The 18,898-nt window shown below is 44.1% G+C and overlaps 1 protein-coding gene across 4 annotated transcripts in view; it reads right to left on the bottom strand.

Moving 5' to 3' along the window:
* Positions 1–10,320: 10,320 nt before the first annotated feature.
* LOC135509646 (GRAM domain-containing protein 2A) overlaps positions 10,321–18,898 on the bottom strand; it is a 63,830-nt gene continuing 55,252 nt past the window's right edge. For 2 of the 4 annotated variants that reach the window (XM_064930475.1, XM_064930476.1), the window contains exons 8-12: positions 18,739–18,801; positions 16,900–17,080; positions 14,128–14,221; positions 13,377–13,484; positions 11,950–12,292 (exon numbers count right to left, since the gene is read on the bottom strand). In XM_064930475.1, the coding sequence (XP_064786547.1) occupies positions 12,229–12,292; positions 13,377–13,484; positions 14,128–14,221; positions 16,900–17,080; positions 18,739–18,801 (510 nt within the window). In that variant the 3' untranslated portion in view covers positions 11,950–12,228. The other 2 variants (XM_064930477.1, XM_064930478.1) reach the window with 2 other exon arrangements.

An 18,898-nucleotide genomic window follows, 5' to 3' on the forward strand; every position in this document is an offset into this window, starting at 1 on the left:
AATCGTTCTTTATAACTTTAACACTCAATTTCGTGCGTCCCAAACCCCCCTATGCCTCCCCCCACCACACACACACACATACGCACACCTCAGCTATGATCCAGTGCCTTGAAGAGGTGTGTGTGTGTTGCTGCGCATTAGCACATGTGAGTGTGGACGCGTATGTGCGCTGAGAGGGACAGGAGGCAAGGCATGTTCTCTCCTGACTTTATCACTCAACGTCACCCGTCCCGACGCCTCCACACCTGCCCTCTGGTTTTCCTAAGACCTCGGCCGGGTTTAGAGATTTCAGAAGAGCTTTCAGAAGAGCTTTCAGAAGAGGTTTCAGAAGAGCTTTCAGAAGAGCTTTCAGAAGAGCTTTCAGAAGAGCTTGAGGAGCCCCAGGAGGAGTGAAGCGAACACGGTACAGACTCCAACCGATGGAAAACACATTTCAGAGACCACATGACGACGCTATAGTCAATGGCTGAACACATGTGCACACGTGCTACACATAACATGCACACATTAGGGGAACGTCTATTACGTAAACATGAGATCAGATTCCTCATTTGAAGACCGCTGTTTGGTCGTCGCATGCTTTTCATTCTCATGCTTCTGCTGCCAAGAAAAAACGCTCCCGTAACTGAACCAAGAGCCCCTATAAAATCAAACAGTTGTGTTATGTTCCTGTTATGGTCCAGCTTGAGACATCTGATTGGTTAATTTACACTCATAGAGCATAACACTGTGGACATAGGATGTACAACTGCTTTAAACACAAAAGAAACTGCCCAAATATCCCAGAGGCACTATTTCATTTTCAGCTATTCGACTGTAAGACGACAAGGCAACGCTTCGTTCTAGAGGATAGAGAGGTATCTTCTTGCTAGATCTACATTAGGAAAATAAATATGCCAGAAAAGACCAATGTTTATCATAGCGCTGAGGGAAGGGGGGGGTGTTTACAGCTTTTAGGCTGCCCATAAGTGTCCCAGCGTCTGCAGTATACCTTGGGAAAATGATAGAGTAGAACAGGGTTCCCCAAACTGGTGATTTTTTTTTATCCCCCGCCAAGATTTCTGAGCAAAAAAACAACTGTAAAAACACTAGTAAATCAGCTCCAAGTTATTTTAATTTTGAAAATCTGTTCAAAAGTAGTCCCACATAACAGAGAGATATGGGATCGTATACAAATGTAAGCAAGGTTTGAAATTATTATGTTTTAGTCAAACATATCCGTTTGGGCTTTGGGATTTGCAGCCTACAAATTATTTGCAATTATATTCCAAAATGTCCCCCTGAACATCCGCTAAGGAAATAAATCTGCCCGCGGCTGAATCTAGTTGATGATCCTTGGAGTAGAAGAAACAGGGCATGACTGAAGCAGTCAGGGCTTTTACATCACCATGGGTCATTCTGTTATACAGAGAAACACATAATTTGGATTTTATTTGATGTGTTTAGTAAAGGACCCTGAAAGACTACCAGTAAGGAAATACTTTACCGTAAGCTTTGTGTGTGTCCATTACACTTGTGCGAATTGACTACCTTTATCCTCGTATATATATATTTTATGGAGCACCCCCTGCTGGCCTGGTGGTCTTTAAGCTGACGGTCGACTGGCTTATCAGAAAATCCTCCATTACACAACTCTTCATTTCGCTACACCAGCAATAACATCTGTTAAACACATGTATGTGACCAATAAAACTGGATTTGATGGGATTTGATAATATATGCCGCTTTGATGTCAATGCAAGCAAGCCAAACACCCGTGAGTCCAAATGTGCACTTCACGTTTCCTTATAAAACTCATGTCATAAACTGTGTCAACGTTTATGATCACTATGTTTGATGTACAGTTAGTTACAAGATGACATGACATCACACCATGGGTTGTTCTGAACAGAACGCACACCTGAATGCACCCAAGACTCCTTTCCATGCACACCAAGCGTATCCGTTCCCTTGAATTGCATTGTGAAAGCCTAACACTGTAATATTGTATTTTATATCTCAGCCAGTCATGTTGGCAATAGAACAGGCTTACAAATGATGCCCACCTGAGCCAGATTGTGATTTATAATGGACCGTATTTGGATTGCGTAAACAACGACAGTAATTGTGTGAGGGAGGGGGAGCAGGGTTGTATTAAAAAAAACTACAAGTGTGCTCGCTCTAGTTCCTCAACGGCACAGGTAGGAGAGCTCAAAGAAAGACCCTTATAGTTGAAGACTCTTCTTTGAGTCATAAAAGTGCATCGAAATGACTTAGGATCAGTGCCCACTTTGGAGAGCTGTGTGGCCTCTTGGAGACACCAGTTAGTCCTCTCACTAAAAACCTTTGTGATTTTTGTGGTCTTATGTTGCATCTACCCGACGTTGTCCAGGAATATTCTTATCGTGTTACTGCATGTATCCAGAGTATTTTCAGATTTAGTTTGGAAATAAATAGGGCGAAAAGTACAGTATATATAAAATGCACATGACTTCTTGTTTAAGGTGAACTGTTGTGCCCTCTCCTTTGGTATAATCATTTCCCCATGATCTCCAAACTGTTCCCTTTCAAATCAAATCAAAGTTTATTTGTCATGTGCGCGGAATACAACAGGTGTGGGTAGACCTTACAGTGAAATGCTTACTTACAGGCTCTAACCAATCGTGTGAAAAAAGGTTGTGTGTGTGTGTGTGTGTATAGGTAAGTAAAGAAATAAAACAGTAAAAATACATTTGAAAATAAGAGTAGCAAGGCTATATACAGACACCGGTTAGTCAGGCTTATTGAGGTAGTATGTACATGTAGGTATGGTTAAAGTGACTATACATATATGATGAACAGAGAGTAGCAGTAGTGTAAAAAGAGGGGTTGGCGGGTGGTGGGACACAATGCAGATAGCATGGTTAGCCAATGTGCGGGAGCACTGGTTGGTCGGCCCAATTGAGGTATTATGTACATGGATGTATGGTTAAAGTGACTATGCATATAAGATAAACAGAGAGTAGCAGCAGCGTACAATTGCTACCATGGTTATGCATATGCATTTCATAATTCTGTAAAAAAAACATTTAAATGTAGCCTTATCCATATAAGCCAATTTCAGGGTCTGACAGGTGTATAAAATCGAGCACACAGCCATGCAATTTCCATAGAAATACACTGGCAGTAGGATGGCCTTACTGAAAAGCTCAGTGACTTTCAACATGGCACAGTCATAGGATGCCAACTCTCCAACAAGTCGGTTCGTCACATTTCTGCCCTGCCAGAGCAGCCCCAGTTAACTGTAAGCGCTGTTATTGTAAAGTGGAAATGTCTAGAAGCAACAACTGCTCAGTGGTAGGCCACACAAGCTCAGAGAACGGGACCGGCGAGTGCTGAAGCATGTAGCGCGTGAAAATCATCTGTACTCAGTTGTAACACTCACTACAGACTTCCAAACTGTCTCTAGAAGCAACGTCAGCACAAGAACTGTTTCAGCTTCATGAAACGGCTTTCCATGGCCGAGCAGCCACACAAAAGCCTAAGATCACCATGCGCAATGCCAAGCGTTGGCTCGAGTGGTGTAAAGCTTGTCACCATTGGACTCTGGAGCAGTGGAAACGCATTCTCTAGAGTGATGAATCACGCTTCACCATCTGGCAGTCTTAGGGACTGCTGGGTTTGGCGGATGGCAGGAGAAAGCTACCTTCCCAAATGCTTACTGCCAACTGTAAAGTTTGGTGGAGGAGGAATAATGGTCTGGGGAGGTTTTTCATGGTTTGGGCTAGGCCCCTTAGTTCCAGTGAAAGGAAATCTTAATGCTACAGCATACAATTACATTCTAATGTATTCTGTGCTTCCAACTTTGTGGCAACAGTTTGGGAAAGGCCCTTTCCTTTCAGCATGACAATGCCCCCATGCACAAAGAGAGGTCCATACAGAAATGGTTTGTTGAGATCGGTGTGGAAGAACTTGACTGGCCTGCACAGAGCCATGACCTCAACCCCATCGAACACCTTTGGGATGAATTGGAACGCTGACTGTGAACCAGGCCTAATCGCCCAACATCAGTGCCCAACCTCACTAATGCACTTGTGGCTGACTGGTCCCCGCAGCAATATTCCTACATCTAGTGGAAAGCCTTCCCAGAAGAGTGGAGGCTGTTATAGCAGCAAAGGGGGGACCCAACTCCATATTAATGCCCATGATTTTGGAATTAGATGTTCGCAGAGCATACTTTTGGTCATGTAGTGTATGTGCGCTCATTTGGTTCATTCTGGTGTATTGTTTCTTCACTGCTTGTTCTAAATGGAAGAGAGAGACTGAGACGGTGTCAGTCATTTCATTTGTCATCCGCTGTCGTCTCGCCCACGGCTGCCTCATCTCGTACAGACAGACTGAGCAGAGCAAAGGTCCCAGGAAGAACATTCCAGAGGCTGAAGGGACTCCGGGTAGAGCTAGAGGCCGAGTCGAGACTTCCATCTGCTCAGTCAGCACCATTCCCCATTCCCGAGCCTCACTGTGTTGCCTCTATCCACTGATCCTGAAACAGCCAGGCCTCACACAGATACTATTATGGCTCGACACAAAAATGGATCTCAGTTCAGTTAGTTTCTACATAGATACCATCATAGATAGACACAGACACAGATCCCATGTCAGACAGACTCCCTGCAGGGAAACAGACACTGTCATGTCATTGATAGTTAACCCACAGACATGGTTGTCCTCCCTGGTTGTTTTCCTGTTTTATTGAATTTGTGGCACGTGCTGCCCCCCACACTGAGGTGTGTGTGTGACCCCTGGCTCTACAGAAAATTACACCCAAGGGCCACATTGGCTGCAGCATGCATGGTATTTTTCCTTCGCTTCACTGTTTGCCTGGACAGCGGTGTTTGGAGCATATCTGGCCTAACCACTCTGGCCCCATGTTACTCAGCTCAAGGTCTAGACTCTCAACAGTGGTCAGTGCCCAAGAACACTAAGGTAACCTGCCTAAATGACTACCGCCCTGTACCACTCACATCTGTAGCCATGGAGTGCTTTGAAAGGCTGGTGATGGCTCACATTAACAGCATCATCCCGGATACCTTTAGACCCACTCCGATTTGCATACCGCCCCAACAGATCCACAGATGATGCAATCTCTATTGCACTCCACACTGCCCTTTCCCACCTGGACAAAAGGAACGCCTATGTGAGAATTCTGTTCATTGACTACAGCTCAGCGTTCAACACCATAGCTTAGTGATGAGCTTCGAGGGCACTAAGGACCCTGGGACTTAAACACCCCCCTCTGCAACTGGATCCTGGATTTCCTGAATGGCCGCCCCCCAGGTGGTGAGGGTAGGTAGCAACACATCTGCCACGCTGATCCTCAACACAGGCGCCCCTCAGGGGTGGCATGGGTCCTCAGATCCTCAAAAGGTTCTACAGCTGCACCATCAAGAGCATCCTGACTGTTTGCAACACTGCCTGGTATGGCAACTGCTCGGCCTCCGACTCAAAGGCACGACAGAGGGCAGTGCGTTATGGCCCAGTACATCACTGGGGACAAGCTTCCTGCCATCCAGGACCTCTATTCCAGGCGGTGTCAGAGGAAAATCCTAAAACTTGTCAAAGACTATAGCCACCCTAGTCATGGACTGTTCTTTCTGCTACCGCACGGCAAGTGGTACCGGAGCACCAAGTCTAGGTCCAAAAGGCTTCTTAACAGCTTCTACCCCCAAGCCATACGACTCCTGAACAGCTAATCAAAGGGCTACACAGACCCCTCTTTTACGCTGCTGCTCTCTGTTTATTATCTATGCATTGTGACTTTATCTCTAACTACATGTGCATATTACCTCAACTACCTCGATTAACTGGTGCCCCCGCACATTGACTCTGTACCGGCACCCACTGTATATGGCCTCGCTATTGTTATTGTACTGCTGCTGTTGAAATATTTGTTATTTGTTTAATTTACATTTTTTACATAACACTTCTCTTAACTTCTTAAAGCATTGTTGGTTAAGGGCTTGTAAGTAAGCATTTCACTGTAAGGTTATACCTGTTACCTGTTATATTTGGCGCATGTGACAAATAACATTTGATTTGTCTAGTCGTTTGGTCAAGTCTTATATAGAATGGAAAAAGAAGGTTGAACACGGACACCCGCCCAGACATCCTCCACCACGGATGGTTGGTTGCCCTCCACTTGCCCTGCCCTCCACCCGAACGCCCCCACCTCCCTGGGGAGAGACTCATAAAGCCTGTCCCCTGAACCCCAGCAGCCATTAGCCACCAGGCAGGAATGTCCTAGTCAAACTCCCTCCCAGTGCATATATTAACTGGAGATAAGGAGGAAGGAGGGTGCGGAACCCTATACTGTCCCCATCACCACCCACACACAGTCCCAGCCCCATTACACAGCTTCTTGCACATACACACATGCACACACAGGAATGTCATGTTGACGTTTCTTCTGTTGATCATTGGACTAGCTACCCTCTGGTTCCTACCGAAAAGCTAAGGTGGATACAAATACTAAATCACACAAACCCTTCTGATTGTACAGTTGCCTCAACCCACCTTATCATTTCGATAGTAGGAGTGTTCCTGGAGTTGCGCAATCTCAAATCCAGCCCGAGAACCTATGCACATATGAAGATACGAGAGGATTTGATGTGTGTAAGCAATATGGTAATACATTTCACCGTATTGCTTATAGTTGTCCGATCCCATCCGCCATCCACAAGCGCGCATCAGGCGTGGGGTCTAGCGGTGAATTTGGAATTGGGGCAATGGGACTCTGCTGTAGATCTATCAGCAGATACTTGTTCATAACTGCATCTCCAGTTCCTCTCTGCGCAGAGATGTGTAGGTGTTGACCATGTGAAGAGGCCTTGAGTCTGGTAGACGGGAGACTAGTAATGTAGCATAAACATCACCATCCGTCATAAATCTACCGGCGTGGACCTCAGCTTCACCTGTGCATATCTGAAAATATTTCTCACTGCAAGTGGGAGAGAATCCCAGAAGGTCAATTGACATTAAAAAAAAAGCATCCTGTTCTTTCTCCGGTGGTAGGTCTATCATTCCACGAACCATGCTCCATAATCATAATCGTTCTTTATACAAAAAAAAGTGGCAGATTACCGTGCCCGAGGTATCCTCTGGCTCACCTCCAAGAAAAATGACCCGTTGAATAGTTGTGTCACGCATATAGTTAATAGGTAGGGAAAGTTATTTTTGACGTATCTTGATACTGCTCGGGCAACACAAGATCGGAGAAAGCACAAGAGAGCATCAAAACAAAAATGACAATTGATGGACACAGTGAATAAGATCTATTTTAGTGGGTCAATTTCGATGGTCACTAATGTCTGTGTAATTTCTTCTATGTGGATGGAAACAAATATGACCGCTTGCTTGAATGAAGTGGCCTCTACTGTACAATCCCACTACTTGAGCACTCACAGCGACTACCAAGTAGACTCCCCTCACAGGTATGCTTTAATTTAGCGTGTAGTGTGTGCACAGGGTGAAGTTTGTAAACAAAGACGGGTTTGACTGAATCCCGGCCATAGTGCGGTTCTTTTTGCTATGATAAGAGACACAAGCAACTTCACACACGTAGGCTGGAAATGTTTGCTCCAAATACTGTTGCAGTATTACCAATGGACTGCAGAAAGTAATTCACAAAAGCCAGAGCTGTACTAGACTCCGGATGAATTTGCTACAGCTAGAAACCATAGAACAGCCAACAACCAAGTCTAGATGTACGGAACTTTCCAAAAGCACATAACAATAACTATCTATATAAACTATATCTACTTAGTTTGAGTTTGGGTCTGTTTTTGCTGAATAATATACCTCCACAGAAAATGGGGATCGTATTTCCATTGGGTATGCAATGTTTTGTAACCAATAGCAAAACTCCAGCTATTTCCCCTCTACTTTGTCAGTGGTGCCTCTCCCAATGTGTAGCCAGTGTCATGGGGGTGTCAGCAAAAAACCTTCTGTACATCCCCCATCAAAGGCTCCCATTGACTGAGGTGAAGATCACTTTGTTGGTCATTGCTTACAAGGTCCAACCCGAAATTGAACTTCCACTTTTAACCCAACCCCTCCAAAAGAGACACACAATTCTTTGGGGGAGAGGTGCGGGGGGCTTCCACACTGGACACCCTGGGAGCTGTTGTGGTGGTGGTGGGGGGGGGGGGGGGCATAACGGCAGGCAATGGCATCTAGGATTTGATACCAGCAACCCTTTGGTTGCCAGCTCACTTCCCAACCATTTTTTTCCAATTGTACCCACCCAGGATTCGAAATGGCAACCCTCCTGTTGCTGGCTTGCCTCTCTTACCGCTAGGCTACCTGAGGTGAGGGGGGGTGTGCTCTTTGTCTTATCCATAACTTATTGCTGAGTAACACAAACAGATTTGTTGCACACAACGTTATGAACTCTACTTTAGTAGCAGTAATGTGCAATGCCTTGGGAAAGAATTCAGACCCCTTGACTTTTTCCACATTTTGTTACGTTACAGCCTTATTCTAAAATGGATTAAATCAACATTTTCCTCAGCAATCTACACACAATACCCCATAATGACAAAGCAAAAACAGCTTTTTAATTTTTTTTCTGCAAATGTATTCAAAACAAAAACAGATACCTTATTTACATAAGTATTCAGACCCTTTGCTATGAGACTCGAAGTTGAGCTCAGGTGCATGCTGTTTCCATTGATCATCCTTGAGATGTTTCCAAACTCTATTGGAGTCCACCTGTGGTAAATTCAATTGATTGGACATGATTTGGAAAGGCACACACCTATCTATATAAGATCCCACAGTTGACAGTGCATGTCAGAGCAGAAACCAAGCCATGAGGTAGAAATAATCGTCCGCAGAGCTCTGAGACAGGATTGTGTCGAGGCACAGATCTGGGGAAGGGCACCAAAAAATGTCTGCAGCATTGAAGGTCCCCAAGAACACAGTGGCCTCCATTATTATTAAATGGAAGAAGTTTGTTACCACCAAGACTCTTCCTAGAGCTGGTGGCCTGGCCAAACTGAGCAATCGGGGGAGAATGACCTTGGTCAAGGAGGTAACCAAGAACCCAATCGCCACTCTGACAGAGCTCTAGAGTTCCTCTGTGGAGATGGGAGAACCTTCCAGAAGGACAACCATCTCTGCAACACTCCACCAATCAGGCCTTTATGGTAGAGTGGCCAGACGGAAGCTACTCCTCAGTAAAAGGCACATGACAGCCCGCTTGGAGTTTGCCAAAGGGCACCTAAAGACTCTCAGACCATGAGAAATACGATTCTCTGGTCTGATGAAACCAAGATTGAATTCTTTGGCCTGAATGCCAAGCGTCACGTCTGGAGGAAACCTGGCACCATTCCTACGGCGAAGCATGATGGTGGCAGCATCATGCTGTGGGGATGATTTTCAGCAGTAGGGACTGGGAGACTAGTCAAGATCGAGGCAAAGATTAACGGAGTAAAGTAAAGAGATCCTTGATGAAAACCTGCTCAGGACAGACTGGGGCGAAGGTTCACCTTCCAACAGGACAACAACCCTAAGCACAAAGCCAAGACAATGCAGGTCTCTGAATATCCTTGAGTGGCCCAGCCAGAGCCTGGACATGAACCCGATCGAACATCTCTGGAGAGACCTGAAAATAGCTGTGCAGCAACACTTCCCATCCAACCTGACAGAGCTTGAGTGGATCTGCAGAGAAGAATGGGAGAAACTCCCCAAATACAGGTGTGCCAAGCTTGTAGCATCATACACAAGAAGACTCGAGGCTGTAATCACTGCCAAATGTGCTTCAACAAAGTACTGAGTAAAGGCTATGAATACTTATGTAATGTGATACTTCACTCTTTTACTTTTAATATGTTTGCAAAAATGTATAAAAACCTGTTTTTGCCATGTTATTATGGGGTATTGTGTGTAGGGCAACATTTTTTTATAACCAATTTTAGAATAAGGCTGTACCATAACATAATGTGGAAAAAGCCAAGGGGTCTGAATACTTTCCGAATGCACTGTAAGTATTAGAACACATCTGCAAACAATAAATGCATACATTTAACCCTCCGATACATAAGAAAGGGAATGGGTATTCCATCACTGTGTTTACCATAGTCTCTCCCAACTAAACTAACATCCCACACACTTGTAATAAAGTAACCCCTGCATGGTAAATAGGCTGTAGGTCAGTAAGGGGAGGACCTACTGTTGATGTTCCTCCATTATTTCTTCCAGATGTTTCCATTTCCAGTGTTGGGATCCAGTTATATGAGGTGAAGGGTCGCAAGAGGCACGGGTAAGGAAGTGTGTGCATAAGAGGTCAAAGGTCACAAGAGGCACAGGCAAGGAAGGCTGTTTATTAGTCACTGCTGTCACAGTTACGCACGGCACTGCTGACTCCAGCCCTACTGCAAGACAGGGTCATATTCATTAGGGCACGATTGGATAAATCCAAGTAGTTCATTTAAAATCAGTTTCCCCCCCATTTTGTGCAAAATGAACACGACCCATGTTAGAAATACGTCAGTGAACAAACACCCATACAGACTCACTAAAAACAACATGCCTTTCTGACTCAGTACAAAATTGCACACAAATAAATACATATAGGCTCTAGTAGTAAATACACTCTAGTCTACACAATTCTCTCTGAACCAGCCTCAGATACGCTTTAAAAAGGTGCACCTAGTAGCTGAAGTGGAGGCCATATTTTTCCACACCATGGATGACATGAATACATAATCTCCTATGAAATGATTAGGTTTCAAGTACTGTACAATCTCTATAGTACACACCTCCACGTGGAACGTTAAAGAACAAGTGAACAGCAACGACATTCACTGTCAACCTGCGTCTCTCTCGATCCCTTCATTGCTTTACTCTGCGTTAGTTCCACTCCATCGATAACATCCATGCAACAGTGTCACAGACAATGGCTTTACAATTCGGTCAATATCTAGTGTTACATTACATGCAGGCATCGTTTGTCAGGTGGAGAAGCTGCACGCTACCTTGAGATATTCCTAGTCACTTGTTTAAGTTGCACACATAATGTTGAAAACACTCATACACACGTAAACACGCACCCACACTGACACGCACGCACCTTTCACTTCATGACTTGTCGACCTCACCTGACACACATGGTACCATGTTTTCAGTTTGCATGACAAGACCGCTATAATTCAGCCGTAACTCTAGCATATCATCTCACAATTCTGACAGGCAGATAAAGTTCTGATAATAATGTCTATTGAAATAGTTTCTTCATTAGGGTACAGGAGAGTTCGTGCCTTAGTGACGGTGCTCAGTAAACATTGCCGGGTGGGTTGCGGTGGGAACTGTTTGACCAGGTCAGGTTGAGTTCCTTATCGGAATGGAATACCTTGTCTTCAGTCTCTCTGGCAGCAACTCTCCACAAAAGTGTACACAAAAAACACCCACTGGGTTCAGTCTGTTCCTGTTGAAAAAGTCTCTGAAAAAAAATAAAAAATAAGACTAGTCTCTGAAATCCTGAATGCGAAGGTGTCTGATCAGTCGACTGGAATTGTAATTCCTTGGCAGTAAAATAAGGACATTGAGGTCAAAGGTCAGGTGAACTTGGTTGGCACAGCCCTATTGACATCTACTCTGTAGTCCTCTACTTCCAATCCTCCTCCATTCTCCTCATTCCATCCTAGTCTCTTGTCCGAGGTGTCCATAGTCTTTCTAGGGAATGACAAGAGGATTATTGACTCACTGGCACCCCCTACTAGGCTGTCTGTTTAAGTGCAGTTTTTGCTTCAGGTCTGGGCTTTTCTCAAGTCATTGTCTTCTCATTGAACCGGCAGGGCACTCCTCCACACCTACATGGTGGGACAGGTAAATGAACCGAGTCTCTGTTTGCCCAATCATCAGGAGAACCTCCGTGACTGACAGGACATCTGTCCAATGGGGACGCAGCATACAGCAAGTGTTACCTGGGAGGAGACAAACATGCACGTTGGCATAGCAATAACACTATCTGATCTTGAAGTGGGAATATAATGTTATATCTAGTAAAATATGACTATGCAGCAAATATGACTTATCAAAGCATTCAGCACTCTCTTGAGATAGGAAATGAACAAAGGGACTGGGGGACAAAGATTAGTTTTCCGTCTTCTGGGTACATTGATTTCAAATACAAAACCTAGGAGGTTCTCACCCCCTTCCATAGACTTACACAGTAATTATGACGACTTCCGGAGGACGTTCTTCAATCTATCAAAAGCTCTTGCAGTATGAATGAACAACTTGTCCACCCAAGGATAAGAGGATGAATCTAGTACTGAAAGCATAAGCTACAGCTAGTTAGCACTGCAGTGCATAAAGTGTGGTGAGTAGTTGACTCGCAGACAGAGAAAGACAATAGTTGAACAGTTTTCAACACATTCATTTCTTGAGAAATTAAGGAGACGCAGCAGAGAGAGTGGGAGATAGTAACTAGTTTACTTGTGCATCTTACTGTCTGCAAACAACTAGTTTGGCTTTTCTTAGCAAGTTGTGGCTAAAATAAATTGTGTTAGCCACTAGTACTCATCGATAGTTAGCTGGCTAAATGTGCTTAGTCAGAGCAAACGTAGCTAGCTAGCTAAATAAATAAATACAGTCTGATACCAGTGCTGGTGTAGACCTAGATCAGCATGTCATTTGTGCAACTTTATATTCGAAATCAGAGAAGAATAGGCAAAACATGAATATTTTAGCTACACCAATTAAGATAACCTATAATGTAACCTCTAATTAGGGTCCACCGGGAAACACTGACCACCACTTTGGTTCCAACCCAGTTAAAATAACCCCTCCCTGGATTTTTAATTCGTTGTCATGTCAAACAACACTGTATCCAATATATTCCAACGTTTGGTTGAAGTTTGATTGAACAGTATAAAACAGTATAAATAAGAATGTAGAAATCTCCATTAAAAAAAAACATTTCAAATGTATGTGTTGCCACCCTAGGGTTATGCATTACACATGAAGCATATTTAGAACTTGTACTATTCAAAAACCTAAAATACCGTCATATCTTACTAAATTTGACAAATATTGTGATATGATATTTTTGGCCATATTGCATAGGGAGGGACCAACCTGAATTTGTCCAATAGAAGCTCTCCTTTTAGTTGCAACGGTTTGGACTAATGATGACACTCCAGATCAGCTAGATGCAAGCAAGAGTGTGCAAGGTGGTATTGAATGTGTGTCACTGTCGGTCACCTTGATTACTGCAGTTTGTCTCTCGACCTGTGCACCTACGTTATAAACTAATATGTCTTTATGTGTGTGTGTGTTTCACACTCAACTCTCGCTCTCGGGTTGTGTGTGTGAACCAATGCACGTGTATGTGTGTGCCCATGTGTGTCCCTCACCTCTCTCTCATGTGCACTGTCGGGTGTGTATTGAGGAAGGACAGCTGCTGCTCCAGACTACACACACGGAAGGCCAGGTAGCAGGAGGACATGATGAGCAGAATGATACTGAGGGAGACAAGAGACATACACTTTCACCACATTGTTTTCCACACACGTGTACACTGACAGCTATAGTAAAAGGCCTATGGATCATTATGTGAGTGACGTGCCATGAGCTTCAACATAGTTTTTTTTCCCCCAAGCATGCTATAAAATTCATAAAAATCTTAACAGCCATGAAAAAGAACAACGTAATGCCATTTACAAAAAAATGTCTCATGTAAAGAGATGCAAATGTAATATGTACACTAAGTGTAATATGAACTGGTCAGAATTACTATGACCAGCGGGTGGCAGTATGACAGCAAGGGAGAATCGCAATTGCATTGCCTTGATTCTTCACGTCGTCACTCCTCGTGTTTCTCAATACCCATGGGACGAGAAGTCAGAGGGGAGGGACCTCTGACCTTCTCTTCCAATGGGTTTTGAGAAGGAGGTGAGGAGCGGTGACACCAGGAAAGAAGGCGATGCAATTTATATTCTTCCTAAGTGCATAGTAATTGGACCTTAGCCCTGTGTGTGATGTGAGTGCATTGTGGTCCGTCCGAAGCCTGGTCCCAGATCTGTTTGGGTTGCCTTGCCAACTCCTATGGTGCTCGTCACGACACGAGAACACAAACAGGACCTGGTGAGTTTGTCCAGTACTCACAGAAGGATGAAGAACTTGAGCAGCTGGTACTCCATGTGGCCCAGCTCTGGCACTGGCTCTGCCAGGAGGATCTTCTCCGTCTCCAAACTCCGCTCTGCACACAACACAACAGACCAAACTGGGTTAGCGTTGAGCTGTTGCTTCTCTATAGACAACACCACAAGAGAGAGCAATGCTAAAAGGCGTTAGACGGGTCGGCTGACAACGTCACAAAAAAATGATGCACGCACATCGATGAGGCAGAAGGCCGTTTGGCATTGTGATTCTGAATGGTCAGATAGCTAGCAACAATGACAAGACGCTGCTATGTGGGGAATCGTAGGTGGCTTGCTGCAGCTCGTTGTATCTTGTTATTGATACCATGTCTTGTTTTGCTAATATGGTAAAAAATATTGCTAGCTAGCTAACCAACAACTGTAACAATATATTTGAGGGACAACAAGTGCTCACATATGTATTTATGTTTTCAATAAACATTGCGCAAGTGCCGGTTTTGTTGCTAAACAACCAACCCGTCTTTAGACAACACACCACAGCATAATGGCCTGAGTGTTATCATTGAGCTTTTCTTTCTCTATAGACTACACAGTCAACACAGCGCTGAGTATGTGGGTGGCTAACACGGAAACCAAACCGGCTGCGCGAGTGCGCTATTGTGCATACATTTATTTTGCCCCCCCAAACCAAACGCGATCACCACACGCAGGTTAAAATATCAAAACAAACTCTGAACCAATGACATTCATTTGGGGACAGGTCGAAAATCATTAAACATGGCAATTTAGCTAGTTAGTTTGCACTTGCTAGCTAATGTTAATTTGTCCTATTTAGCTAGCTTGCTGTTGCTAGCTAATTTGTCCTGGGATATAAACATTGAGTTGTTATTTTACCTGTAATGCACAAGGTCCTCTACTCCGACAATTAATCCACACATAAAACGCCACGTGGGTATAACCAATGAGGAGATGGCACGTGGGTACCTGCTTCTATAAGCCAATGAGGAGATGGGAGAGGCAGGACTTTCAGCTCACACTCGTTGGCGACTTTCGCAGACGCTCGTTGGCGCGCGCAAGCAATAATTGAATAACATGGATTTCTAAATGTATTTTGCGACGCTCGCGCACGTAACGTGTGTAACAGTATAACTTTAGACCGTCCCCTCGCCCATACCCGGGCGCGAACCAGGGACCCTCTGCACACATCAACAACAGTCACCCATGAAGCATCATTACCCATCGCTCCACAAAAGCCACGGCCCTTGCAGAACAAGGGGAACCACTACTTCAAGGTCTCAGAGCAAGTGACGTCACCGATTGAAACACTATTTAGCGCGCACCACCGCGAACTAAGCCAGCGTTTCACATCCGTTACACTCACCCCCCTTTTGACCTCCTCCTTTTCCGCAGCAACCAGTGATCCGGGTCAACAGCATCAATGTAACAGTATAAATTTAGACCGTCCCCTCGCCCATACCCGGGCGCGAACCAGAGACCCTCTGCACACATCAACAACAGTCACCCACGAAGCATCGTTACCCATCGCTCCACAAAAGCCGCGGCCCTTGCAGAGCAAGGGGAACCACTACCTCAAGTGACGTCACCGATTAAAACACTATTTAGCGCGCAACACCGCTAACTAAGCTAGCGTTTCACATCCGTTCCACGTGTCCGGTCTGGTCAGCATGTAACAGCTATGCACCACTGTCCGTCTCCTATCCCAAGTCTGACACCAATGCAGCAGGAATTAAACTTGAAGGCAGACACGTTGGAGAAACTCAGGGGATCCATTTACAACCTTACTTATTTACAACCTGACTTAGCCTACACAAGACCCTTTAAACCATAATCGTTGCTTTGAAGTGGTGCTTCCACATAGAAAGTAACAATACTAGTCTTGGAGCTAGTTTTACAGTCAGATATATTTTGTACATTTGTATGTGTTGATCCTTTTTTAACAGGGCTGGGGTTGGCCTCGACAGGGTCTTGTTCATTATGTCATGCTATGGAAATGTTTTTGCAACGGCAAACAGAAAATGTGCGTTTCTTATTGGACAAGTCAAAGTAGTCTCTCCATTTTTCAGTGTGTGTGTGTGTGTGTGTGTGGGGGGGGGGGGGGGGCGAGGGGAAAGAAACATGACAGGCTGTTTGTGAGAGTGCTGACAGTGTGATGGATGAAAGGTTGCCTCTATGGATCAGATTACCGTCATCCCAATCCTAACCTAGGCCATAAAAGGCCTGGAAAATATCTGACCTTGGACCAGTGGTTAGGTTATTGTCCACTGTTTGAGGATACCTGCTGTATGATTTAGGCTTTGAACTCAGACCTGACAGAGGTCCTAAAACATGTACACCATTTGTAGGACTTGACAATAGCAACCCTCCAGTTGCCTGCTCACTTCCTTTTAGACTTTCCCCATAAGACCCGGGATTCAAAGTTTCGTACTGGCAACCGTCTTGTGGCCAGGTTTACCTCTCTAACCTCCAGGGGCAAGCAACGTTGAGGGTTTCAATCCACATAAGGATTGAAAAATTCAAAAAGGAAGGTTGCGAATACTTTTGTTTGGACTGATTTGTTTGTCAAAATCTATTTGTGGACTGGAAAAAGGGCAGTTATTTCCAAATATATAGGTCCATTATAATTTCTACATACTTTCTATCAGGCTTTAGGCATTTATGTGCAGCCTGGAGTCATTTTTTTATCCAAAATAATCCTTTCCAACCCAAGAAATCTGTCGCCCCATGAACACTGATGATTGAGCAGGGCGGGGCTTACCTTTGATCTTACTCTTCAATGTCAGTGGAACCTCAGTGGGTAGGTAGGGGGTGTCCACTGCGCTCAGGCTGCTGGTGGAGTTCCCCAGGAGGTCTGGGAGAGAGGAAGACACGGACGGAATGGACGGCTTTCTCCTCCACTTCAACACTGGAGGGAAGTCATTGACCACAGGGAACTCATCCTGAATGAGGGAGGAGAGGAGCAAGGGGAAGAGAGGAGAGGCCCGCAGAGGAAGAGAGGAGATGAAGTTGAGAGAGGCTGAAAGGAAAAGGTATCTTTAATTACGTTTGGGCGATATAATCACAATGTTTTTGGTTGACACGTTAGGGATTGTATTGCCTAAACTTTGTTAAATTATCACGTTTGGGAGAAGCGAAACAGTGAGTGGGCATTCTCTTTGTCTATATATTGGCCTTTTTTTCCCAGCGGCTGTTATTAATTTGGATATGGGTTTTTTTGTAAACGAATTGGAACCTACCATTATGCCAGTGAGTAAAAAACAAGATCAAGAGGAGAAAAGGCTAGAAGGGCAGTTCGAGTTTGAGGTCCATTTTAAGCACTCACGTCACTGAGTGGATTATTATTGCTTTAGTAGCTCTAAAAAACATTTGACTTTCGCCTGAGTAAAATAGCAGCATGCTAAGCTTCTTAATAACCCATGATGCCCTTAACCCATGATGACGGCAACAATCAAAAAAGGGTCTACTAAAGGATAAAAAACAGCAGTTTGCGGCACTCTGCTTATCTTAAGAGGACTTACAATTGACAAGGAAGGCCAGAAGCATGCTTCAGTGAATATACACCGAACAAAAAATATTACAGTGTTGGTCCCATGTTTCATGAGCTGAAAAAAAAAATCCCAGACATTTTCCACATGCAGAAAAAGCTAATTTGGCACAAATTTGTTTACATCCCTGTTAGTGAGCATTTCTCCTTTGCCAAGATAATCCATCCACCTGACAGGTGTGGCATAGAAAGAATCTGATTAAACAGCATGATCATTACACAGGTGCACCTTGTGCTGGGGACAATAAAAAGGCCACAGGTGTCTCAAGTTGAGGGAGCATGCAATTGGCAAGCTGATTGCAGGAATGTCCACCAGAGCTGTTGCCAGATAATTATATGTTAATTTCTCTACCAAAAACTGCCTACATCGTCAAAATACATAGATTAGGGCCTAATTAATTTATTTCAATTGACTGATTTCCTTATACAGTATGAACTGTAACTCAGTAAAATCTTAGAAATGATTGCATGTTGCATTTATATTTTTGTTCAGTATAGTAGTGCAATTTACTACTATGAGAGTCACGTTGAGTAATGTGTAGGGGCATATTCAAAACACTTAAAGTACCACTCCAGTAGTGTCTAAAAAAAACTATTTTGCTCAAATATTTTTTTTTTACCATAAAGTGTGTGTACTTTACTGTGCTCATACTTGGGATATTACTTTCCAACAGTAAAATAAAAAAAATAGACATCTTTAACAAATGCCTAACTCTGACTTGCATAATTCTAATGCACTACATGATCCCATCTATCTCTTTGACCCTACACACACTTACTATAAAGTACTGGGATGCTGTAAATTGCACATTGCCAAGTTCAATTTATGGTCTTTGGCAGCTGGTCAACAAACAGTAGCAGATGGATCTAGACTGTTGTGTAAAGCAGGGTTGGTTGCACCACAACTGTATCCTGGGTGCGAGACTGTGTTTTGATCTCTTGCTAACTCCTTGTCACTCATTCCATGTTTGTAAGAGAGCAGAAACCGCTTGGCACCCAGGCTACCATATCTATCCTACTGTACTGCACCCAGAGTAGTGTCGCTGGGCTTACCATAGATAGTGAGCTAGGCTCCTCCAAGTACTGCTTCAGGCTAAGGCTTTTCTTCCCATTCACCTAAGGAGGAAAATAAGGTTACATTGTAACTACAGTAATTAGTAGTTCTCTATTGTGTAACTACACATCAGTATTGATATCCACGATATCTGCTCAA

The sequence above is a fragment of the Oncorhynchus masou genome, chromosome 22 (genome assembly GCF_036934945.1).
Source record: "Oncorhynchus masou masou isolate Uvic2021 chromosome 22, UVic_Omas_1.1, whole genome shotgun sequence".
Lineage (NCBI taxonomy): Eukaryota > Metazoa > Chordata > Actinopteri > Salmoniformes > Salmonidae > Oncorhynchus > Oncorhynchus masou.